Below are 26,235 nucleotides of genomic sequence, written 5' to 3' on the forward strand. Positions count from 1 at the left end.
TTATTGCCTTCCATTTTCCATATTGGGAAGTCACATTGGGATGATACATTCAGTCAGTGATAGGCTTATTGTCTGAATTTATATCTCTAACTCTGGGACTGCATTCTATCTATATATTTCTTTTATTTCTGTCCTGTGATAATATTAAGCAGAAGAGATTTAGATTTACTACACTTTTGATTCTCATCAGCCTGAGCCTTTCCCTTCATTGGTTTGGCAGGGTGATAAATGATTCATACCTAACTTTAGGCCTTAATTATTTACTATCCCTTATCTTCTGTTAATACTGACGTTTTTTTCTGAGAGGAAATGTCTGGGCTCTTGCCTGACCATTGGTACCCAAGACATTTCCAAAACAAACACTCATTAATTTGCCATGAAATCATGTGCCCTGGATACACACGGTGTTGCCTCTATTACTAGCTCTCCTCCTCCACCTGACTCTCCTGCCTTCCATCCCCTCCTGTGGTGGCAGTGAGTGTATGGGGAGAGGGTGAAAGTACAGAGGTTTTTAATCTAGGTGGAGGTAAGCAGCGAATGTTTCTTAAAGTAAGTTGCACATCACTTTCAGTTATATAAAGTTAGGAGGGGAGCTTAGTTTATAGGAGGAAAAATGGAAAAAATGTAATCAACCTAATGGTTTATGCCCCTTTAGCAGTTTGACATCTGAGTGCTGATATTTAACCAGTGTGCAAATCAGATGGTAATCAGTCAGCAGAGGATCAACAATTTGGAATTGGAAAGAAGCTGGATTTTTGTAGTGCTGACTTTGTGCAAATTGCTCAAACTCACTAAACTTGAGGTAATTGTCCTGCAGATCTATTGTATAATAGACTGAAGGCAATTTTCTTTAGTATATTTAGAGCACCAGATCCAGCTTTCCTTCTATCTTCTAGAAAATCAGTCACCTATGAGAGTGTAGACTCCAAATGAGGACAAAGAAATGGGTAGCTAGGAGATAAAGGATTAACACTATAAGGCAAAATGTAATATGTGCTAAGTGAGTGGTCCATAAAATAAGTATCTTCACATAACTTTAGGCAGTAAAAATTGAGAGAGTCTGAGAATGATTGGGAATGCTCAGGGATGGAGGAGGGACTTGAATTGGGCCTCATGATTACTGGCTGGAGTGAATGAGCCTAGCCATTTTTAAAATAAATATGTATAAGGACTTATTGTTTGTACCTAAATTTAAGATGGTTCTCATTTTCACAATGACAAAATAGTAAAAATATTTTGGTCAGCTTGAATATATAAACGTTTTTAAGCTTGTAGAGGAAATAGTCATTAAGCTTAGCTTATTGAGTTATGTACATATTTAACGTATAATATAAAATATCACTTTAGAAATATTGCTTTTTATCTTAATTTTATGAAACATTATTCAAACCCCTCACATGCATTTTATTTATTTTTCGGTTTTTTCTTACATGCAAAAATAAAATTTTTTTCAATTACAGTTTACATTCAGTCCTTCACATACATTTTAAACATTAGTGTCTTCCTCATTACTAGAATTAGTCTCTCAGTTTTCCAGAGCACATGATCTTAATTTTTGCTGAAGTGATTTGAGATAGAGCACTTTAAAATCTGGGTATAGTACCTTTTATGGGAATTTTAATCTCAAGTCACAAAGAACTCATTTGCTATTCACGAGCTTTACAATGAAAACCTTTCAAGTGCTTTTTAACAGGCTTATTTATCATAGTATATAAAGTTTCAATTGTGAGCTTATATACCCCCAAATAATTATGAAATGTGTGTTGAAGTTCTTTGCCATTTGTTTTTACCTGATTCCATTAAGTAACCTGTTTCAGTGTCTAAAACTAGTATTGCCTGAAGTTGCTTTAGGCTCCATGTCTTTTCTAAAGAATTTATCATTCTTCAAAAATGAAATAATTATAAGGAACAACTCAACTGCAGGGTAAACTTTCCTCTTTGGGCAAGTTTTAGGAAAATAACTTACCCCTGTATTGAGTGTCATCATCTAAAATGGACCAAAATATTACAAGTGAGCTATTAGATGCAGTAAAGGAATGCATGGTCTAGAACAGTGCTGTTCAATACAGAAGCTACTAACCCCATGTAAGTATTCAAATTAAAACTATTAATAATTGGTATTTATTAAATTATAATTCATTTCCTTGGTGACACAATGACCATACTTCGAGTGATCATTAGCCACATGGGGCTAATGGCTATAATATGGATATCTGTGGGCAGGAACATTTCATGCAGGGAAATAGTAACCACAGTGAACCTTAAATGGCAAGTCAGGCCTGGCATTTTCCAGGAACATCAAGAAGGCAGGTGTGGCTCAGGGAAGGAGGAAGAAGGGGTGAAATTAGATTTCAGTAATGAGGGAGGAATTAAATATCTTAAGGATGTTGTCTTTTTATCTCAGAGTAAAGCCAATGGAAGATTTTGAGTAGAGGTTTGACATGATCTGACTTATAATTTATTATTTTTAAAAAAGATTTTATTTATTTACTTATTTAGAGAGAAGGGAAGGGAAGGAGAAAGAGAGGGAGAGAAACATCAATGTGTGGTTGCCCCTTACGCGCCCCACTACTGGGGACCTGAACTTCAACCCAGGCATGTGCCCTGCCTGGGAATCAAACTGGTGATCCTGTGGTTTGCAGGCCCCCGCTCAAACCACTGAGCTACATCAGCCAGGGCTGACTTATATTTTAATAGCTTCACTATAGCCACTCTGATGAGAATACCCTAAAGGTGAGCAAGGGCAAAGCAAGGAAATCAGTTAGGAGGCTATTACAATAATGGAAGAGAGAGAAGATAGAGGCTTGGCCCCGAATGGTAGCAGTGAAATATGTTCAGATTCTGGACATGTTTTAACATTTTAGCAATCAAAATTTACTAATGAAAGGTGAAGGAAGGAGTAGAGAGAGAAAGAGGAAGTCAAGGATAAGTCCAAGGTTTTTTTGCTGGACCAACTGGAAGAATGGAGTTGCCATTTATTGAGATGGATACTTTCTGTATTCTGCTTAATATTGAATTATATTCTCCTCTTGGTTTCCCAAGAGTTGGGGCTGTCTTCTCCATATGTTATCCACAATGTCTAGCACAGTTCTTACGTAGATAATTGCAATCTACTTTCCAGAATTAAATTGCTTCTAGATGTTCATCAACCTCAAATTGGAGGCAGCTATATTTAGTACTTGAGGTAACAAGGTAGAGTGCTTTCCTTATGTGGCGTCTTATAATATAAAGTAGATACATCTTGTACGCTTTGCTGAACCATCCAAAAGTCTTCTCTTGAGCACTTAAGGATGGCTACCTCCATAGGCTCCTTAAACTGCGGACCTTCAAACATTTTTGTCTTTTTCAGGTTTCAGCTTACAAATTGAATTAGAAATTAACTTACTCTTAAAATTTACAACTAAGGTTTGAATACATTTCATTCTTACCACCTTTTAAATGTGTTTAGGAAAATTTTCTTGGCTTTCCACAGTTTTGATCTTAAGAGGAATAAAACATTTTGTTAATTAGGAAAGCATAAGGTATTCTGAAGTCACTGGGTCAAATGACTTGCTGGAAATAGTTCCTCTAGGAGAAATCCGAGAAAAGGCCAGAAAGGAACCTTGAAACCTTTGCTACTGGGCTAAGGAATTTGGACTCGTTGTCCTTCAAGTGCTGGTAGGATCTGGTTGGGATAGCACTGAGGTTTTTTTATATGGTTCTCCCAGTTTGTTGTTTGGTCTTTTCATTCATAGATATTTATTTGACAAGGTGAGTCTCTTAGGTAGTAGTATTAGTCTCAGGATCTACCTCATTTTGTTTTGTTTTGTTTTGTTTACTTTGGTCTACACCAGTCTTGATTATGTATGTTGGTCTATTTTAATAATGATAATTATTTGAAAGGATTTGGTGAACATTTTTTTGCATTTGTTGAAGAACAGATTGTAGAATAGTTACATTTCTTAAATTGTTCTGCTTTCTGTTTTCTTTCCCTTCAAAAATCAAATTAGAACTTACCAAAATCAGATATTTGGCTGTTAGGAGCTGTTTTAGGATTGCCAATTGGAATCCTTTTCTACTGCAAAAATAAACAGCAGGGTTAATAAAAAGAAAGTTAAGTTTTTAGAGTAAGTTGTAGGACTGTTAAACTACTCACTTTTTTCTACTTAGTTTCATCATCTTATCTATAACTGATAGAATTATGTTGATGATTATAGAAGATTATTTAAATAATAAAGAGATGAAACATCTCTAGAAATAAGTTGTCTGCAATAGGTACATGTTGTGACTGGAAGCATTTATAGTTTTTTATAGTTCCCATTCTTTGCTCTCAATAGTTGGTGATTAAAAATGTTTTGTGATTTTATACAAGTATAAATTTCAGTTTGTCAATAGAGTAAAAGCAGCTCACCTTTATTGAATAGTTTACTATGTATCAAATATTACTGAAGTGTTTTATTTGTGTTAACAAGTTTCATAGCCCTGGCTGGCGTAGCTCAGTGGATTGAGCGCGGGCTGGGAACCAAAGTGTCCCAGGTTCGATTCCCAGCCAGGGTACATTCCTGGGTTGCAGGCCATAACCCCCAGCAACCGCACATTGATGTTTCTCTCTCTCTCCCTCCCACCCTTCCCTCTCTAGAAATAAATAAATAAAGTCTTTAAAAAAAAATTAAAAAAAAAATAAAAAACAAGTTTCATAAAAAAACCAGTGAACAAGTAAGTACCATTGTCACAACCTCATTTTACTGGTGAGAGAACTGAGGCAGAAAGAAATTAAGTAACTTTCTCAAAATTATACAACTAGTAAATGACGAAGCTGGGATGCAGTAGCTTTCTATCTTAAGAGTCCTTACTTTGAACATATTTAATAATATGAATTTGTGAAAGATCTATGCCTTTAGACATTAAGTAAAGATCTATGCCTTCAAGACTTCTAAAATAATAAAGAATTTAGGGGGAAATAATACATTTCTACATGTAATGCCAGAGCAAAAAGTTTTATGTAGAGCCCTGAAATTTATTCTATAAACTATCTATAGTTGTTCCCAAACCTGGCTGTGTATCACAATCACTTGAGTCATTGGGGGTGAGGGGAGGGTGGTGCACAGGAATTTCTGGGCCCCATTCCAGACCACCTGAATTTCAATGATTAGGAGCAGGATTTAAGCATATCTGGATTTCTAACCTAGCATGCACCAGACATTTATGCACCACTGGTGTACAGCATGTAATAAAATAGATTAAAACAAAAACACTATATAATGGCAATGGATAATTATGGTGACTAACATTTGTATTTTGTATTATCTCATTTAATCTTTATAACAATCTTGTAACTTGTAAAACAAATTGGTATTATTACCTCCATTTTATAGATAAGTAAACTGAATCTTAGAGTAGTCAAGTTTTAATGACCAAAGTCACACTATTTGGTAGTTTTGTAAAAGGTGAACATTTAACCTAGCAATTATAATCTAAAGTATTTTTCTAAAGAAATGAAAACACATACCCCAAACAAATACTTACACACTAATATTCATAGCAGCTGTATTTACAATACCTAATTACTGGAAGTAACCCAAGTGACCCAAAACAGGCAACTATTGTTTTGGGTATACCACTGGATATAATGGAATACTACTCAGCAATAAAAAAGGAACAGACTATAGATACATTCTACTGCATGGGTACATCTCAAAAACAGTAAGTTAAATGAATGCAGTCAGATACATAAGAAATGCCATATGATTTCATTTCATATAAATGAAACTCTAGAAAAGACTAATTTTATCTCTAGTTAAAGAAGGCATATCAAGGGTTACTTGAGGTTGGTGGGAAATGATAGGGAAGGGACTAGAGGGAAATTTAAGGATGATATATATACATCTATCAAAATTGATCATATTCTACAGTTAAAATGGATTTTTTTTTATCACAAAGAAATCTACTTCTAACACTAAAATGGCTGAAATTAAAAAGACTAACACCACCAAACAATAGGATTTGGAGGACCGGAACTCTTATGCATTGCTGGCAGGATTGTAAAATGGTACTACTTTGGAAACAGTTTGACAGTTTTCTGTAGTTAAACTAACACCATACAATCCACAGTTCCACTCTCAGGAATTTACCCAATAAAAATAAAAACTTGTCTACCAAAGACCAGTACTACTTTACACTTATCTTTCAGTCTTAATTGAGGCATTGTTTTACCCAGGAAGCTTTCTCTGAGCCTTCCTCAAGTCTTGACTGTGTAGCTTTTCTTTGAACTCCTAGCATCATTCATTTAACAAATACTCATTATCTTTTACGTGCTGGTACTAGGCTAGGCAACTGAGATTAAGAGGTGAACAAACTGATACTGTTTTTTCCATCATGGAGTCTACAGAGAGGCAGACATAAAACAATCACCACATAAGTAATTAGCAGTTTTATGAAGGAAAAGTAAAGGGTTCTATGTACTTAGATGGAGGTTGATCAGAGAAAAAAATTTTAAAATATTTAACAGAAACCTTCATTACAATTTTTAAGATTTAGCCAAAGAATGGAGAAAGGGCATTGGGGACAGATGCGGTATCTTCAAAGGCCCTAAGAAATAGAAGAACTTGATGCCTTGAGAATCAAAAAAGTCAGCCCATTTTGGCTGAGGTTGTAGTATTAGCTCATTGTACAGATGAGGAACCTGAAGCTCAGGGAGGTTTAGTGAATATAAAATAGACTAGGGTCATCAAATTAATAAATGAGAGAGTCTACATTCAAATTTTGGACTTTATAAATCCTTAGCGTTTTTTCCATTATACATTGGCATTTCCTAGTGAAATTTTGAACAAAATCTTTCCAGACTATGATATTTTGTTTCTTTTCCAACACTATAGAACATTCTCTTACCATTTTCTATTTTCAAGCAAAGGAGATACTGTATGTGAAACTATTGCTGTCAAAGAAAAGGAATAATTCACCTGGCACTAGGCAGAGATGCTTCCATTGAATTTGTGACTTTGAAAACTGGTTTTAGCTTTTGCTTAACTCAAAGAATTTATTGAGCCTCCAGAGTTGTCAGGGGTGAGGCATCTACTGTCTTTATTAACCTGTGTGTGTGTGTGTGTGTGTGTGTGTGTGTGTGTGTGTGTGTGTGTGTTTTGCCAGGAGAGCAAAACAATTCTCAAAGTTCACAGCAAGCATCTTATACTCTACTTTATTTCCATTCAACAGTATAAAATTGTAAAGTTAACCCACCTCTGGCAAATATTTAAGTTAGTGTTTCACAAAATACATAGACTTACATAGACTCCTTTTGGCAGTTGATTTGCAGACAGCTGATAAAACATTGAAGTGTTAGCTTTTTTTTTTTTCCATTTTGATGTGGACATAAATAGGGAAGGGGAAGAAACAGGACCAAGTTGGATAGATATCATTTTCATCTAGATAGCCATCTCCATTACCCTGCAGTGAACTGCCCACAATCTAGGATATAACAGCCTGCTGGCTAAGTAGTCTCAGAAACATCCATATTATGTCACACTTGTGCTGTGTTCTAAGTAATTGGTGACTTGTTAGCTTAGAGACCAATTTTAGGAATGTTTTATATAACTTCCTCAGTGATGTTCCTGCCTTCTTTTGTAAGCTGATAAAATCGTGTGTGGCGTTGTGTTTGTCAAAGAACTTCGCCCCTATGTTTTTTTCTTCTAAATGTTCTTTTAAAAAACAACAATGATAATAAGAAGATAGAGTGAATTTAATTTCTGAGCTAATCTTTAAATTCTTATTAGAGTTTTTCATTTGTGGTTTTATATCTTGTTCTTCTCAACCGGAGGGAGAAACTAATATTAAAAAGATTACTTAAAGGTACTGGTTTTACTTGTTTTGACATCCTTAAACACTGATTTTGTGGGTATTTTGCTTAAACGAGTACTGTGGAAATTAAGCTTTTTATGACTAAAAATTTGAGGGTACTATTATGCCAAATACATGTTTTTAAAATTTTCTTAAGTATACCTTTACAGTAGAGAAACAGAGAAACATTTAATAGATAATATTTTATATCATTAAGGAAACATGTAGTATTTTGTTTAGAATTTTCAAAATATATTTATTTGTCTTTATAATGTTCACCGAACCACTACAGTCCATCCCTGAATATTTTCTGCTTCTTTAAACAGCTTTCTGTTTCCCCTTTGCAGGCAGCTATCAATGGTGTAATACCCCAGGAAAATGGCATTCTACAAAGGTATGTTATTGGGGGCTTAAAGGTAAGATGGGAATTCAGCAAAGCAAAAAAAAAAAAAAAAAAAAGACAGTTGTTAATTTTGTTTCACTTTTTGATAGAGCATTTGATCTGTTGTGTAAGTTCATTTTAATGTAGTTACTCTTCTTTCAGATCTTTTTGTTAGTTATATTACTTTCCTAAAATCTCAACTTTATTTTTTTAAGATTGTATTTATTTATCTTTTAGAGAAAGGGGGAGGGAGGGAGAAAGAGTAGAGAAACATAGATTTATGAGAGAAACATTGATCAATTGCTTCTTGCATTTGCCCCAACCTGGGACTAGGCCCACAACCCAGGCATGAATCGAACTGGCGACCTTTCTGTTTGAAGCACAGTTTCCAACTGACTGAGTCTTACTAGTCAGGGCTAAAGTTTTTACTTTTAACCATATAATGTTATTTCAGTGGGTGATATTATTTTTAAAGGTTGTTTTACTTTATTTTTAAGAACGCTTTTCAAGGCTATCTTCTAATTTATAAAATGGAAGGATCTTAATCCTTTAAATCATGGGTGTGAGAAATGATGTATGGTTCAATAGCCCCAGGGCATGGTTATAATCTACTTATACAGGCTTTACTACGTTCTTTTTAACCTTTCTTTTGGTTTCCAAATTAAGTACATGATAACTTGTCATAATTTCAGCAAGTTGTTAATAATGAAACTTCCCAGAGCACTGAACTATTTTACCTGAAGAATCCAGTATTAACATGTGGAATGGTCTTTGTGGTTTTGTGTCATTGCCAGAGGGTAAAATTGCCAAAGAGAACTATAATAGTTACAAATAACTTTTTAAATTAAAAATAAATCCCTAACTTTTCTCTCCTTAAAATCGCAGACTTTGGTTTTGAATTAAAAGAGCACACTGTAAAGTCATAGGAGGTAAAACCATTCTCCCTTCCAAGTGCAGTTTAATTGCTTGGTTCCCTCCCCCACCCTTCTCAATTCAAACTTTGGCTTCAATTTTGGTGGCTGGGATTTCTAAGTCACTGAAGCGTGATCTGCTAAAAGTGCAGATGAGGCAAACAGAAACAGCACACTAGGAATGAGGTTGTTTTGGACAGGAAGAAAAGTGCTGTTGCAAAAACATCAAAAAACTCACCAGGAAAAGCAAAATGTGCTGTACTTCATAGGAAACTGTATATTTAGAAAGGAAGCAAAATTCTATTTGGTACCTGTACCACCCTTAGTGATTGATGGTTTTTAGGTGAAAGCAATGATAAACAGACCTATCCTCCAACCTTTCTTTAAAACTGTCAGAAAGAATTTCATCCAGAGTAAATGTAGCTGATTTCCAAAGTCTGTGCTTAAAGGCATTCAATTCTACCCTTGTCTAGAAAGCAAACCAGATGATTATAGGAGCCTCCTTCATGATCATTTTTTTTTCTTGGTTAAGAAAGTTTTAGACTGCTAAATATGGCTCCAGTTTTATTCTTGAGTAAATGTTATTCTACATTTTGTGCCAAAATTTTTGCTTGCTAAACCCTTGTGGATTCAGCTGCTGGGTTCTGAGTACATACTGGATATATCTTACATGTAATAGTATTTGCTATGGACGAACTGTAGAAATTTCCTCATCCCTGGAAACATCCCATCTCCCTTGTTGCAGATGACATTTTTGTTTAATATATTTTATAACTAGACATTTATAGTACTGAATTGATTTCTGTTAAGGTTACTATACTGTTTAGGGTTTAACTTTGATCAGAGTGGATTTTTGTTTTTGTTTGCTTGTTAAATTAAAGGAATGAATTATGTCCATAGAGAAAGTCAGTTGTATCTAGTAATAGTCTTCAACTATTTTCCTTCCTACTAACATTTCTTCTTCAGCTTTGAAACCACTGTGGATTTAATATAACTGAAAATTCTGCTGTATGGCTACTGACCAGAGGAAAATGAAAGAGGGCTATTTATACTTTCTCACAGGCTTGAACACTGAAAGGGGAAGACACAATGCTAGCAATGGTATATGTTGGTAGTTAAAAGGATCTTTGTTTTTTATGTTTGACTTTTGTAGTAACGTTAAATGCAGTCTCTAAATACAAGTGACTCTTAATATGTCAGTTTATCCTTAAACAGAGAAAAGTTACCAAAAAAATTTTTTTCAAGAGTTATTTTTGGAGGGAGAAGAGCCCAGTCCCTGTCTTTATAACTTTTCTTGAAATCAGATTTTTGTGTGAGTTTAAAAGTGGAAATATGGTTTTTAATGTACCCATAAAATTTAAGGGCAATGAAACTTAACCTTTTTTTTAATGCTTAACTCACTGACATATTTTCCTTTAATACTCATTACAAACCTTGAGATAAATCATGTATCATAAATGAGGAAATTTAAGGTTAGAGAGTTTATACAGACTTGCTCAAGGTCACAAGTGTAGTGGGTAGTGAAGTCTGGATTTTTTTCCTTTTAAAAGCTATGCTTTTTCTTATACTACTCTGTCCTCTTCAAGGTCAGTATGCCAGGCATGTCACACTTTTGGTAAAATGTTTAAATTTAATACATGTATATAACATCTTTCTCTTACAGCTTTGTTTTTAACAGTTATTTTAGTTGTAAGCAAGTAGAGGCAGGTACTATTATCCCTCATTTTATAGGGAGAGAGTATAAGTCATGAAGTGACTTGACCCAGATGATAGAGCATGATGTTGATGGAGTCAGGAAATTAAGCGAATTTACTGCCTCACCCTTCACAGTTTATTTCACAAGACAGTATATTGCTAATAAAACATTTCTAAAGTATGTAACTAAACCCAGTCACAAATGTAAACCATTCATTCAGTCATAAACATTAAGTGTGTAACATGTATATTTATTGCATTTTGGTGTAATATTTTATATATTTAACATATTGTCCAGAGTCCCTTTACAGATTATTTTTGGAGATAGTTATTGTAAGAAAGAAATACTAGTGCATTACGAATAATTTCTAAAAGAGAAGATCCTGTATTTTCCAAAATTTTATGAATTAATAGTGTAATTTTACTCATTGACTAACTGGGTGGCATTTATCAATTCCTATTTATTTTATTACTTAGATAGATGTACTGTATGTTTCTTTGTCCATTGTTTAATTCATTGAGGAAACCTTGTGAAGACAGGGCTTGGTTTCAAACATCCATTTTGACCAGTTTGTTTCTATTTGTTGTCTTCTCTGATGACCATTTAAAATACTTGATTTTTTTCTAAAGACAAAGTTTATCTTTTAAACAAATTATATGTATATATTCTTTTGTACCTGGAGGTTTTACCATGAGATGGACTTTAAAAAATTGCGGTAAACAAGTGAAGAGTTCCTGTTTACTTGGCTGTTGTTCACTGCCTTCCAAGGATCTGTGTGGTTTGTAGAGGAAAATGGAGTAAGGCTAAAAATACTCCTCTAGTTGAAGTTAGGTCTAAAATACATTTCTCCGTAGTGTTTCCCTTACAAATCAGTGTCCTTTTTAAAATTATTTTTTAATTTGAAATTTATTTTTCAATTATAGTTTACATTTTAAGTTACTAATTAACTAGAAAATGAATGTTGAGAAGGTCAAATTAAAGGACAGTAGTCTTCATCCTAAAATGAAAAATCTTAAAGATCTTTTTCTTGAGTCAACAATTATGGATGACCTCACTCTTTGAATGTCATTGGACTTTAGTCAAAACTGATAGGTTCATTGATTAACTGGTAGTCTCTCTGTTTTCCTCTTTTTAAATTGTTTTTGGATTGCTAGTGAAAAAACTATCGTAAATTCATTTTTCTATGATTTTGAAATAGAGTAATTATAGCCAGTAAGGGAATTCTCAAACAATAACTTTAAAAAACCCTCTTTGTGGCTGACAACCACACCAAATAGCCTGCTCTGATTTGAAATATTAGGGTATCTTCTAGAAATAGGGTTTTGTAAAGAGAAGAAAAAGCCCACTAGGTGTTTCAAACAGAGAATTTCATATAAGGAATTAGTTACATAGATATGGAGCAGGTTGAAAAAGCAAAAAGAGGATACCAATACAGCCAAGATATAAGGACGGCAGTAAACACCTGGACCACCAGGCTTAGATGGGGCTGGGTCCTGCTGGTCTACAGGGAAGAGAGCCTAGGGCAAGAGCAGACTTACAGGTGCAGCATCCTCTAATGCACTGAGCCGTCCTGGATAGCAAGGGGAAAAAGCTGACTGACATAATAGAACAATGTCATCTTATCTATGTTGAGAGTCCCTTTTTCAGTGGATAGTCTATAAATACTCACCTTATAAACATATATAGTCACCTTTTGTGTCTATTCTAAAAGATCCATTTCTATAATTCTTTCCCAGACTTTCCTTTTATTCTTTCCAAGTCCTGATCATCTGGCCAACCTCTTAACTGTCAATGTGGACATGTACCTCAGGTTGTTTTTTTCTTCTAAATAAATTGGTCAACCTGTGGCACAACCTTAAGCTCCCCTCACTGGGAGGCTTTTCTTTCACTGCTGTCCATTTTTGGTTGGTGCCAGTATATAATAATACAGAGCCATTTTTTCTTTCCTAGCCCAAATGTTTTCTTTCTCAGTTAACTTAGTTATCTTATATATTGATGCAAAGTGTACTGTATAACAACTAGCCTTTTACCCTGACATACTTCTGACCATTGGACCACAGAGATGTCACCAAGGTGGCAGGCCTGGATGTTTTTGTGATGTGTATTTCCTAGTCTCTAGCTGCATGTGTCTTGCCAAAGCATCCACTTTCTTGATACTTCTGCTCTTCAGGACCAGTCCACATGGTCATCGATGTAATGTTTGGTGGAGTGTCTTGGTGATTAAGATCTTTCCAGACTAGATTATTATGACAAAGAGCCTGAGAGTTTATATAATCTTTAGGAAAAGACAGTCTTTTACCTTGCTGGGTGGAAAGCAAAATGCTTGTCATGATGTTTGCAAGTTTATAGAGAAGAAAAAAGTATATGCAACATCATTTGCTTCCTACTATGCTTCCTGCACAATAAGCCTACCTCCGTGGACTAGGAAACCAGTATGGGATGACCACCAGTTACTAAATGTGTCTCTTTTAGTTATACATTCAGGCTCTGGGGAAAAACCTACACTGTAGGTTGAGATTGTTTGAACCCAGTGTGAGTGGGTTTGGGCCAAAACTTGACCACTATAAACTTCCACTTTTATATCCCCAGGAATTAGTATCAGTTTAGAGTTAGCATCTAGTAATCTCCTAAAGATCTAGATTTTTTCCTTTTGTCAGTACATAAACACCCTAGTAAATGGTTGCAAGTCTCTGAGGGGAGGTCTTACAGGAAATGTTTACAGTACATAAATGTGGCTGTGTTGCATTGTCTTTGAGGGAACGAGGGACTTTATGTCTGAACCAACTTGTGTTTGGAAAGTGGGAGTGACTATAACTTTCCATTGTGGTTAGGGAACTTAGAATTTAGATTGTCATGTCTAGGATTTCTACTGTATGTATATTGATAAATAATATTTTAGTAGGCTGACTTTTAGTTTTGTTCCTTAGAAATACCATGTTCAATTAAGCATTACTAAAGATCTCTGCAGGTTGAAATCTTCTGATTGCCTCTTTTTGCCCATGCTCTCCATTAACTAATTGCTCCCAGCTTTCTCTTATTAAATTCTGCCACTTGACCTCTGCACTCTGAGATCTTATCATGCCCTAGGAAATCTTTTTCATGGTGCCATGTCATTCCCAACCCAGGGAAGACAGCCATTACAGGGTTTTTCAAGAATGCAGATTTCCTTAACTAATGTATTTCTCAGTGCTTTATTGCAATGTCCTCTGGGAACTTATGGATGATGTAGAAGGATGTGTCTATAATCAGGTTGTACATGGTAAATATATTCCAGCATTTGTATTTTTCTAAGCATCTGGATTTCTTCTACATTTTGCCAGGAAAGTTTGGGCATTTCATCCTCATTCATCCTTTGGGACTTCTGTTTCATTCAGCCAACAAGCAAACTATTAGAGGTACTTGAAGCTGCTTAAGCAAACATGTTATATTTGGCCTTACCCAAACTCTTGTGGTCAGACTTACTTCAAATTCATTTTCATACCTAATCCCTAGTTTTGTGCTGATATAATTTATAATTCTTTTTGGATATAAGCTATCTTCTCTCAGTTAAGACATTGTACTCCTTTTCTGGGAGCATGCCTAGATCTGATTAAAAAATGGTGGGGGTAAGTTTTGAAAGTAGATATCCCTTTCAAAGCAACTATCTCAAGTATGTGTATTGACATTTTTCAGTCAAGAGAAGGGCTAACCTTTTCAGTATGGGATGAAGATCTTTTTCTACTTACTAAAGAAACTCAGAGGGACTCCTGGGGTCAAGGTTCTAACCATCTGAGTCCGCTCAGGTATTCCCATTTCACATCTTAGGGGCCCACTCCTTCTAAAATAGTGTCTTAACTTTTACAAAAGAGACTTAGAAAGTTGTATATTCAAATTTCATTGCAATTATGCAAGCTGCAAAATTAAATTTTGGATCAAATTCTCAGCAGGATCATGCTCGTGGTTACAGAAATAAGAAACTTTTCTCAGGCATTCCTCAACTGCTTAGACATTCTGAACCTACTGCAGAGGAACCTCCAATCACAGCACCATGAATCAAAATGCTCTCTTATTTTCTGCCTTATCCTTCTGACTCTTAGTGAAGCTCAAGGAATACCTGTCTCTAGAACTACACGCTATACCTGCATCAGTATTAGTGATAAACCTGTTAGCCCAAGTTCCTTAGAAAAACTTGAAATGATTTCTTTAAGCTAGTCCTGTCCACATGTTGAGATCATTGCCACAGTGAAAAAGAACGGGGAAAAAAGACGTCTGAATCCAGAGTCTAAGATCATCAAGAATATACTGAAAGCACTTAGCAAGAAAAGATCTAAAAGATCTTGAACACAGAGAGAAGCATAATCCCTGCCCTACTGATAAGGATGGACCATCATTTCCTTACACAGAGTATTTGTCAAGCCCAAATGGGGGTCTCTGGATTGCAGTACTCCTAAAAGATGACCAATCACAGCCACCAAATCAGCTGTTATTACTCCTGCAGGGAGTGGATGCTTCATCATCCTGAGGAGTTCAGTAGTAACTCTGCCCTGGTACTTTACTATAAGCTGTTCTTAGGTGCTTCATTCTTAGTGAATGTGCCAAGTCCTAGCCCTGCTTTCCTTACCTTTCCTTCCTTCTAAAGCTTATTAAGAGATCTTTTCACCTCTGGGCTTACCAGAGTTCTTAGAATCTCAAATAACTAAAAGGAATGCAATCAAAATGGTAATACAATCTACTTTTTAAAGACAGATCTTTACTCCAGTGGAGATGGGTTTCCACTGCCATCCTCCAAGGGGCTCAGATTCTTCTAGTGGTTATATTATACACATCAAAATACATAGAGGCAAGAATGTCTGAAAATGTATCTGAAAATAGTACTATTTGATGAAGGACTATAAAAACTAGAATTCTTAGATGTAGATGTTTCTTACATTGTTTTCAGTGTTTATGAAATAACTTGTGTAATGAAATACTACACATGAATGAGCATTGGAAGGAATTTAAAAATTTAGATATTTCCTTTGCATATCATGTAAGACAAATATGTTGGATGTTTTTCAAAATAAAAATGGTGTGCTCTCCTGGAAATATTAAGAAAGATTATTTAACTGCTGAGAAACCAAGAAGATAATAAGGTAATTACAACTAAAAAAAAAAAAAAAAGAAATAAGAAACTTTTTAAAGGACCACTTCAGAAGCTCTGTAGCTTTCTTACCATGACTTGAATTGAAAGTTAAAAACCTTAAATATGCCATTTTCATTTGTAAGCTCTCCCTTAGAGTCAGAGGCAGCCAGCCATAGTCCTTGTTATCATTATTACCACCATAACGGTCAAGTCAGACCATCATTTGGTTCCCTTAGGCACTTGTTTCAAAAGGTGCATGTGATCATAATTATCTACAAGTGATAATTTAATTAATCATTATGCCTGCTATGTCTTGGATCACTAGTATCCTATTTTTCATTGATGTGGTGCTCAGCCATGCATTGAAGGCTGAGGACATAATCAAGCCAATGCCTAAATCTCCTGATTCCTGGAACACCACCATTATCAAGAAAATGAAACCACACTAGGGTATTTCATCAGAGGAAATTTAATGAAGGATTGGTTAAATAGGTGTGGAAGACTAAATGAGAAAAAAAAAGTGCTTCAGGAAGTTACCATTCTTAGATCCAGGGGAAAAAGGGATTAACAAAAAGGGATTTTGAACTCCCAGGGAACCCTTGACACTGAGGATTAGACCTCTGGAGTGCATACTGTCTAGCTACTCCTGGTATCTCTCAGGGTATGTCAAGAAGTTGGTTATAAGAATGCTGAAAACAAAGCAGGAGACAAAGCTACGGGGTGAAGCTGATAAAAATGCATGCAAACAGGAAGAAGGAAGTTGTTTCTCCTCTTTTCCTAATTACTAATCTTTATCTAGTATCCCCTAGCAGGGGTGTCAGACTGGTTTTCACTGGGGGCCACATCAGCCTCATGATTGCCTTCAAAGGGCCGAATATAATTTTAGGACTGTATAAATATAACTGCTCCTTAACAGTTACATGAGAGCTCAGCGGTGCTGCTGGGTAGAAACAAGGTGCCAGGCTGGATAAAACAAGGTGGAGGGCAGAATTGGGCCCTCAAGCCTTGCGTTTGCCACCTGTACCCTATAGGCAGAATCTTATCAGGAAACAAAACAGGGTGGGGCAAAAGTAGGTTTATAGTTAGTATGAAAAATAATACAATAATTAATAAATAACGCATGAATACACTGTTTCGTATACTCACAACTGTAAACCTGCTTTTGCCCCACCCTGTATACAATTTTGCGAAATCCTAGCCCCACTATCACAGAATACTATAGAATGGGGAATTTGGAGTTAAGAAAACAGTAAGTCAATGACCAGCCTACTAACTTCAGCTGTTTTTCTTAGGTTCTGAGAAGTTGTGACAAAATTCAAAGATGTGAAGTATCATTGCACAGATTCTGTTCATAGATACTTAGGAGCTCACTTTGGATTCCCACAGGATATTCTTTGGATATTCTTGCCTGCTTTGGACATTTTCTTTGTTCCCATGTCTTCCTTCGAAGATTGTTTTCCTTGAATCTAACAACTGGGAGGAAGAATATATTTTTGTGGATCAGTGATTACTATAGCATCTGAACTCTGGCGAGATCTCAGTTAGTTACTTTCAAACTTTTTTGACTATAATCTACAATGAGAAATACTCATAATCCAAAATACACACATATAAATATGTATCATAATAAAAAGTTTTATTAAATAGTATTTGGTCCTGACTGTTAGTCCATACTGATAGTCCATTCCATTCCATTCCATTCCCATTCCCATTCCATTCTTTAAGAGACTGATCACAATTCACTAAATCAATGATATAATCTATAATTTGGTAAACACTGATTAAAGCAGTGTTGTGAAGTAAATGTAAATTGTATGAACAGTGCTTAACTTGGCATGTTTTGGACATTCTTTTTGTTATTTCTATTCTGGTTTTCAGTTCATTGTTTTTCCTTGAATTCTGGGAGAGAAGAAAGTTTTAGACTGAGCTTTGTAGTTCTGGTGGTGATAGCAGAATATATATATGATGTTTCAATAGAAGCATTCCATATGTTCTCTTCATTCCTACTTTTCCAAGTGAGGGCAAAAAAAGTGACAATATATGATACATTAAGTTAGAGAAAAACCAAATTCTTTAATTATTCTTCTTCTATTCATTAGTTTGGCAGATATTTGAGTACTTTCTAGATATAAAATCTTGAGATCAGGGCAAAAGATACAGCCATTAAAAACACAAATGTCAGCTTTTCCCTTGTGGAACTTAGATTCTAGTGGGGACTTAATGTCAAATGATTAATTATGCAACTAAATGTATAGTTGTTGATAGTAGTAAGGAATTTGAACTAGTCTGAGATAGTAAAATGTGCTCTGAGTTGATAAACATCCAGTTTGAGATGTAAAGGATAAATATAATTTGCTAGAAAAAACATGGAATTTAGGGGATGAGATGGAAAGGAAAGAATAGTCTTAGAAGTAAGTCTGTGTCCCCCCATAAAACAGGATTCAGCAGGACAGAGGCTGTTGTGGCTATTAGCGTAGTGAGATGGAGATAGCATAGCAGGAGATGAGAATGGGAAGGGAGATAGGATTCAGATCATACAAGCCCTTGTATGCCACTTTACCTATTTATATGCAAAGCAGAGGAGAGTATTGAAGAAAATGATAAGAAGACATTTCTGTCATTAATTTCAGTCTAGTGGTGAAATGGAATAAAATGCAGGGGAGATTAGTTAGGATGCTTTTACATTCGTTTATATAAAAAGTGAGTGTGCCTTAGACAAGGGTGGTAGCTTCAGAGGTTAAAGGTGGATGACTTATCTAAAAGATATTTAGAAGGTAACATTGAAAGGACTGATTAGATTTGGCAGTTGAGAGAGAAGAAGGGGTCAAAGATAATGTCAGAAGTTTCTGGCCTGGGGAACTGATATGAGGAATAATGGAGGAGGGTCAAGGTTGGGGAAACATTAATGAATTAAAACTGAATATACTGAGTCTAAGCTCTTACTAAGTACCAGACACTGTGCTGAGCTTTTCGTATACTTTGTCTGATTTGATCTTTACAAATATGATTAATTTTCTCAGAACCAGGATTTCATTTTTATTTTTGAAGAAGGGAAATCATTTCAACATGTTTAAATGTTTTTGCGAAGAATCCAGAAGAGAAGGAGATGTTAAAGATACTGGAAAAGGAAGGGATAATAATCTATAAATAAAACTAATGAGAAGACTTTTAAATTTCTGCGTAGATAGATCAGTCTTCTCTATTTCATAAAAAGAGAGAGAGTGCATATGTGGGTTAGTTTGTGGATTTTTTGTGAAAAGGGTAAGGGAATTTTCTCTTGATGGCATCTGTTTTCTTTGCAAAGTAGGAAAAAATATCTTTTTAAGACTGAGGAGTGAGATGGGGAGAATAGAGGTTTAAGGAAGGTGAAGTTTCAAAATTGTGAAAACTAGAGTTAATGAATCAAAGTAGTCATTTGAGAATGAGTAAAGATACTGTTCTGATTCTCAGAGTTTAAAATGTTATACCAACATCATAACAATATGAAGCAAAAATGTAATTAAATGCTAAATGATATGTATGATACTGCTGATAGACAAAGAAAAGCAAGGATGGGATGTGGCCTTCAGTTACATGGAAAGATTTTGTGGTGGAAGAACCTAAGGTTAGGCCTTGATGCACAGGTGGGTAAATGTGATAGGAAGAACAACACAAACCAAGTATGGAGCAGGTCCTTAGCGATAATCTGTAATGATGTGGTTGATGGTAATCCTTCTTTTATGTCAATATTTCAGTGACTATGGAGGTGAAACTATACCAGGACCTGTATTTGATTCAGCAAGTCATCCAGTTCCAGCTCCTGCTCCCTCTTCCTCATCGGCATTTCGACCTGTAGTGCCATCTAGGCAGATTGTAGAAAGGCAACCTCGGATGCTGGACTTCAGGGTTGAGTACAGAGACAGAAATGTTGATGTGGTTCTTGAAGACAGCTGTACTGTTGGTAAGGTTTTTCCTACCATAAAGCCTTTGTAAATAAACAATTTATTAGGTAAACATTTAGTTTATATTTTTTCTTTTGTGTTGACTGCCAACAAGGGAACAAAGGCAAATTGAAACTATTTTCCCATATACATTATTGTGCTCTATTTTTAAATGCTATGTTGAGGGTGAGGTAAGTTTGAGAATAATTATTTTGTTCCACTTGTATGGAATGCTGTTTTAGGACAGATGCAAGTCAAATATCTAGGACCTTGAAAAAACTTCGGAATTATTAGGTACACTGCATATCTGACTTTATAGCTGAAGCTCACTTACTTTTCATACTATGGTTTATGAAACAGAGAAAATGAGACATATTTCTGCTTCAGTTCTATCCTTTCAAAGGAAACTCAAAGTGTATGCCTGCCTTTTTAATTTTTTTAGACAGACTTTACTAAATTTCTGTAGAGAACCTGTGTTGAACTCACATTTGGTTCAGATTATTTGACCTGTATTTGTTGTAGAACCAGAAACTGTATTAATTTCTATTTTAATGTAGTTTTGCCTTAAATCTACATTCTAGATATTTCTGGAATTTTGTCCATGTTTTTTTTTTTTTTGAGATTTTTCCTAATTCTATTAATTTAATACAGAGAAAAGCAAGACTGTTAAAAGAATGATCATTTTCAAACATTAATCAGATTGTTATTCTCTTACTTAAAACCATTTAGAATTTTCCATTGTTTTTAGGATAAAAGTCAAATCTTTTAACATGGCTGTAGGTCCCTGCTACATTTTTAGTTTTTATCTATTGTTATTCTCCTTATTGCTCACCATGTCTAAGTTGTAATGGACTTATTTCAGTTCTTTGAATAGGTTCAGAGCCCATGTACTTGGATTCCTCTCCTAGTCCAACCATTTCTCCCCATGCACATCCTTCTGCTTCCAAATATTCTCCTGTACATTCCCTTTTTAAAAAAATTGTGGTTAAAAAAGAATAATATGAAAACATAAGCATAATATGAAATTTTAAGTGTATAGTTTTGTTAACTATATGCACAGTGTTTGTACAGCAGATCTTTAGAACTTTTTCGTCTTACATAATGGAAACATTGTATCCACCGAACAGCAACTTTCCTTTTTCCCCTCTGGCCAGCCTCTGGCAACCATCATACTTTCTGCTTCTGAAAGTTTGATTACTTTAAGTGCAGTAAACATGGAATTGCAAATTTCTTTTAAGGCCCTGCTTTCCATTGTTTTGGATAAATACCCAGAAATGGGATTGCTGGATCATATATTAGTTCTATTTTTAATTTTTTGAGAACTTCCTTACTCTTTTTCCATAGTGGCTGCTTCATTTTACATTCCCACCAATAATGCACAGGGATCCTATACTCTCCTTATCCTTACCAACATTTGTTATTTTCTGTTTTTTAGGGTTTTATTATTGTCTTGTTTTTAAATATAATGGCCATCCTAACAGGTAGATGATATCTCGTGGTTTTGGTTTACATTATCATGATGATTAATAATGTTGAGCATTTTTTCATAAGACTGTTGATCATTTGTATGTCTTTTTTGGAAAAATATCTATTCAGGTCCTTTACCATTTTTAAATTGGGTTGTTTACTTTTTTGCTATTGAACTGTAGGACTTTACATATTTTGGATATTCACTCCTATCACATATGGTTTGCAAATATTTTGTCCTGTATGTTGCCTTTTCACTCTGTTGATTGTTTGCTTTGCTTTACAGAAGATTTTTAGTTTAATGTAGTCCCACTTGCCATTTTTACTTTCGTTGTCTGTACTTCTGGCATTATATCCAAGAAATCATTTCCAAGACCAGTGTTGTGTAGCTTTTTCTAGGAATTTTAGTTTCAGATCTTATATTTGTCTTTAACCCATTTTGAGTTAATTTTAGTGTATAGTATAAGATGAGGGTCCAACCTCCAGTCTTTTACATGTACATATCCAGCTTATCCTGCACAATTTGTTAAACAGGCTATCCTTTCCCTGTTATGTAGACTTGGCATCCTTGTCAAAGATCATTTGACCTATACGTGTGGGTTCATTTCTGGGCTTTCTATTCTGTTCCATTGGTCTATATGCCTGCATTTATGCTAGTACCATACTGTTTTGATTACTTTGTAAAGTGTTTTGGAAGTCAGGAAGTGTGAGGCCTCCACCTTTCTTCTTTTTTTTATTTTTCAAGATTGTTTTGCCTATTCAAGGTCCTTTGCGGTTCCATATGAAATTGAGCATTTTTTTTCTATTTCTGCAAAAAATGCCATTGGGATTTTGATGGGGAATCACATTGAATATTAGGTCGCTTTGGGTAGTATGGCATAGTAGTAATATCAGGTATTTCAATCCATGAACACGTTGTCTTTCTATTTATTTGTTTCTTTAATTTCTTTCAGCAATGTCTTGTAGTTTTTACTGTGCATGTTTTTTGCCTCCTTGGTTAAGTTTATTTTTGTTATTTTATTCTTTTTGATGCTATTATAAATGGGATTCTTTTCTCAGTTTCCTTTTGGATTATTTGTTATTTGTGTATAGAAACGTAACTAATTTTTGTATTTGATTTTATATCCTGCAGCTTTGCGAAATTTGCTCATTAGTTCTAGTAGGGTTTTTTTGTTGTTGTTTATTTTTGTGGACTCTTTTGAGTTTTCTAGTGAACAGAGGTAATTTTAGTTCTTTTTGACTTAGATGCCTTTTATTTCTTTTTGTCGCCTAATTGTTCTGGTTAGGACTTTCAATATTATGTTGAATAGAAGCATTGAGAGTGGGCATTCTTGCATTTGTTCATAATCCTTAGAGGAAAAGTTTTTAGTTTTCACAATGGAGTATGATGTTAGCTATGGGCTTTTCATACATAGCCTATATTATGTTGCGGTAATTTCCTTCTGTTCCTGTGTGTTGAGTGTTCTTATCATGTAATGGTGTTGAATTTGTCATGAGTATTTTCTGCGTCTATTGAGATGATCATGTGATGTTTTTCCCTCCATTGTGTTAATATGGTGTGCCACATTGATGTGTATTCACATGTTGAATCATCCCTGCAGTCTATGGATAAATTCCACTTGGTCATGGTATGTATAATACTTTTAATGTGCTGTTTAATTTTTTTCCTAGAATTTTGTTGAGGATTTTTGCATCTGTATTCATTAGAGTTAAAGACCTGCAGTTTTTGGTGGTTTTTCTCATAGTACCTTTGTCTGACTTTGGCATCATGGTAATATTGTCTTCATAAATGAGTTTAGAAATGTTCCCTTCTCTTTGATTTTTAGAAAGAGTTTATAAACGATTTATATTAATTTTTCTTTAAATGTTTGTTAGAATTCTCCTGTGAAACAGTCTGGGCTGTACTTTTCTTTGTTGGTAGGTTTTTGATTACTGAGATTTCCTTACTAGTTATAGGTCTGTTCATATTTTCTGTTTTTTCATGGTTCAGTCCTGGTAGGTTTTGTTTCTAGGAATTTACCTATTCTATATTATCCCATTTGTTGGCAAATAACTGACCTCTATGATCCCTTTATTTCTGTGGCATCATTTATACTCTGTCCTTTTTCATTTCTTATTTCATTTATTTGAGTCTTTTTCTCTTGTTTAGGATAATTTAAAAAAAATTACTGATTTTTTCAAACCCCAACACTTTTGTTGATTTTTAGCTATGCTTTTTCTATTATCTTTTATTTCTACTGAAATCTTTATTTCCTCTCTTCTGCTAACTTTGGGCTTAGTTTGTGTCTCTTTTTCTAGTTACTTGAGGTGTAAGGTAAGTTGTTTATTTGAGACCCCCCTCACTTTTATTTTTTATTTTTTAATTTTAATTTTTTTATTCTTATTTACTTTTTTTAGGTCAAAAGCAATTTTATTGATTTTTAAAAAAATATATTTTATTGATTATGCTATTACAGTTGTCCCATTTTCCCCCTTCATTCCCCTCCACCCTGCATACCCTCTCCCACCTACATCCCCCCCCTTTAGTTCATGTCCATGTGTCATAAGTTCTTTAGCTTCTGCATTTCCCATACTATTCTTACCCTCCCCCTGTCTATTTTCTACCTACCATTTATGCTGCTTATTCTCTGTACCTTTTCCCCCTCTCTTCTCCTCCTACTCCCCCTTTTGCTAACCCTCCATGTGATCTCCATTTCTGTGGTTCTGTTCCTGTTGTAGTTGTTTGCTTAGTTTGCTTTTATTTTAGGTGTGGTTGTTAATAACTGAGTTTGCTGTCATTTTACTGTTCATATTTTTGATCATCTTCTTTTTTTTAGATAAATTCCTTTAACATTTCATATAATAAGGGCTTGGTGATGATGAACTCCTTTAACTTGACCTTATCTGAGAAGCACTTTATCTGCCCTTCCATTCTAAATGAAAGCTTTGCTGGATAGAGCAATCTTGGAAGTAGGTCCTTGCCTTTCATGACTTGGAATAGTTCTTTCCAGCCCCCTTCTTGCCTGTAAGGTCTCTTGAGAAATCAGCTGACAGTCTTATAGAAACTCCTTTGTAGGTAACTGTCTTCTTTTCTCTTGCTGCTTCTAGGATTCTCTCCTTCATTTTAATCTTGGGTAATGTAATGATGATGTGCCTTGGTGTGTTCCTCCTTGGGTCCAACTTCTTTGGGACTCTCTGAGCTTCCTGGAAGTCTATTTCCTTTGCCAGATTGGGGAAGTTCTCCTTTATTATTTGTTCAAATAAGTTTTCCACTTGTTGCTCTTCCTCTTCCCCTTCTGGTACCCCTATAATTCGGATGTTGGAATGTTTAAAGATGTCCTGAAGGTTCCTAAGCCTCGCCTCATTTTTTTGAATTCTTGTTTCTTCATTCTTTTCTGTTTGATTGTTTCTTTCTTCCGTTTGGTCCATTCCATTGATTTGAGTCCCAGTTTTCTTCCCATCACTATTGGTTCCCTGTACATTTTCCTTTATTTCACTTAGCATAGCCTTCATTTTTTCATCTAATTTGCAACCAAATTCAACCAGTTCTGTGAGCATCCTTATCACCAGTGTTTTGAACTGTGCATCTGATAGGTTGGCTATGTCTTCATTGCTCAGTTGTATTTGCTCTGGAGCCTTGATTGGTTCTTGTGTTTGGGCCTTTTTTTTTTTTTTTTTTCTTGTTGTGCCTGTTACTATGAGGAGTGGAGCCTTAGGTGTTCACCAGGGCGAGGTACCCCAGTTGCTGGGTTGTGACACTATATGTGGGGACGGAGTCCGAGAGGGAACAACGGCGCTTGCTCCATTCTCTATCGGATTTTAATCCCTTCCGCAGCTTCCCCCAAGCAAAGTGGGCCCTTCTGGTGCTGATTCCTGTGTGGGTGGGCTTGTGTACATTCTAGGACCCTGTGGGTCTCTCCAGTGAACTCTTCCACGAGGCTGGGAGTCTGTCCCTGTGCCTCAACCCCCACAGGTATCCCCAGTCGGTGCCTTGAGGCTTTATTTCCTGGAGCTGGGACCCTGGGTTGTGCGGTCTGTCTCGCTCCCCAGTTTCACCTGGTTTTTCTGTGGGCGAATGTAAGACTGCCCAGTCAGCCAGCTGCCTTGCATGCCGTGCCTCACTTCACAATTGCCGCCTCGCTGGGTCTTCCCATTGCCACCTCGCTGGGTCTTCCCATTGCCACCCCATGCCTGGAGTCTGCCAGCCACTGTCTGGGCGCCCAGGGTCTGCCCGCTTCAGTCTTGTGTGCCCAGTGCCACCAATTTTTGTGCCGGGACTCCTCTTCGCCCGGCTGCCTGACTCCACCCCATCTACCCATCTGGGTGAATGTGTATATTTTCACTCCTTGGTTGTCCCCTTCCATACAGATCAATTTTCTGTCAGTTCTGGTTGTTACTCTGTTTTTAAATTGTTATTGTCCCTATCTTGGTTGTGCGAGGAGGCACAGTGTGTTTACCTATGCCTCCATCTTGGCCAGAAGTCCGAGACCTTTGTTAATTGAAGTATTTACTGCTATAAACTTCCCTCTTAGTGCTGCCTTCCCTCATTGCATCAGTTTTGGTATGTTGTGTTTTTGTTTTCATTTGTCTGTTTTGCTTTTTTTTCTTTAACCAATTGGTTGTTCAAGCATATATAGTTTATTTCCACATATTGGTGAATTTTCTGGAATAGATAACATGTTAAAAAATTTAAGAAGATTGAAATTATACCAAGTATATTTTCCAACTTAATATAATGAAACAAAAAATCTATAGCAGTTTCCTTCTGCTTTTTCCCTCAAATTTTGTTTATTTGGGTAAGTCTTTATTTTTCTTAAATTTATTAAGATGATCATCTTGTGACCTAATATCATCTGTCCTGGAGAATGTTTCCAGTGCACTTGAGAAGATCATATATTCTGCTGCTCTTTGATATAATGTTTTGTGTATGTCTGTTAGGTCTGTTTTGTGTGCCATGTTGTTCAAAT

The 26,235-nt window shown here is 35.5% G+C and overlaps 1 protein-coding gene and 1 pseudogene across 1 annotated transcript in view; both read left to right on the top strand.

Annotated features, from left to right (window-relative positions):
* Window positions 1-26,235, top strand: part of FAF1 (Fas associated factor 1) — a 412,428-nt gene that overhangs the window by 93,615 nt on the left and 292,578 nt on the right. The window contains exons 3-4 of the mRNA XM_045857312.1: window positions 8,160-8,206; window positions 19,637-19,842. Of these exons, the coding sequence (XP_045713268.1) occupies window positions 8,160-8,206; window positions 19,637-19,842 (253 nt within the window). The remainder of the gene's footprint in view (window positions 1-8,159; window positions 8,207-19,636; window positions 19,843-26,235) is intronic.
* On the top strand, window positions 14,732-15,121 carry LOC123830537 (annotated as a pseudogene).

Source organism: Phyllostomus hastatus, unplaced genomic scaffold (assembly GCF_019186645.2).
Source record: "Phyllostomus hastatus isolate PE091 unplaced genomic scaffold, TTU_PhHast_1.1 phas_contig_147, whole genome shotgun sequence".
NCBI classification, from domain to species: Eukaryota; Metazoa; Chordata; class Mammalia; order Chiroptera; family Phyllostomidae; genus Phyllostomus; species Phyllostomus hastatus.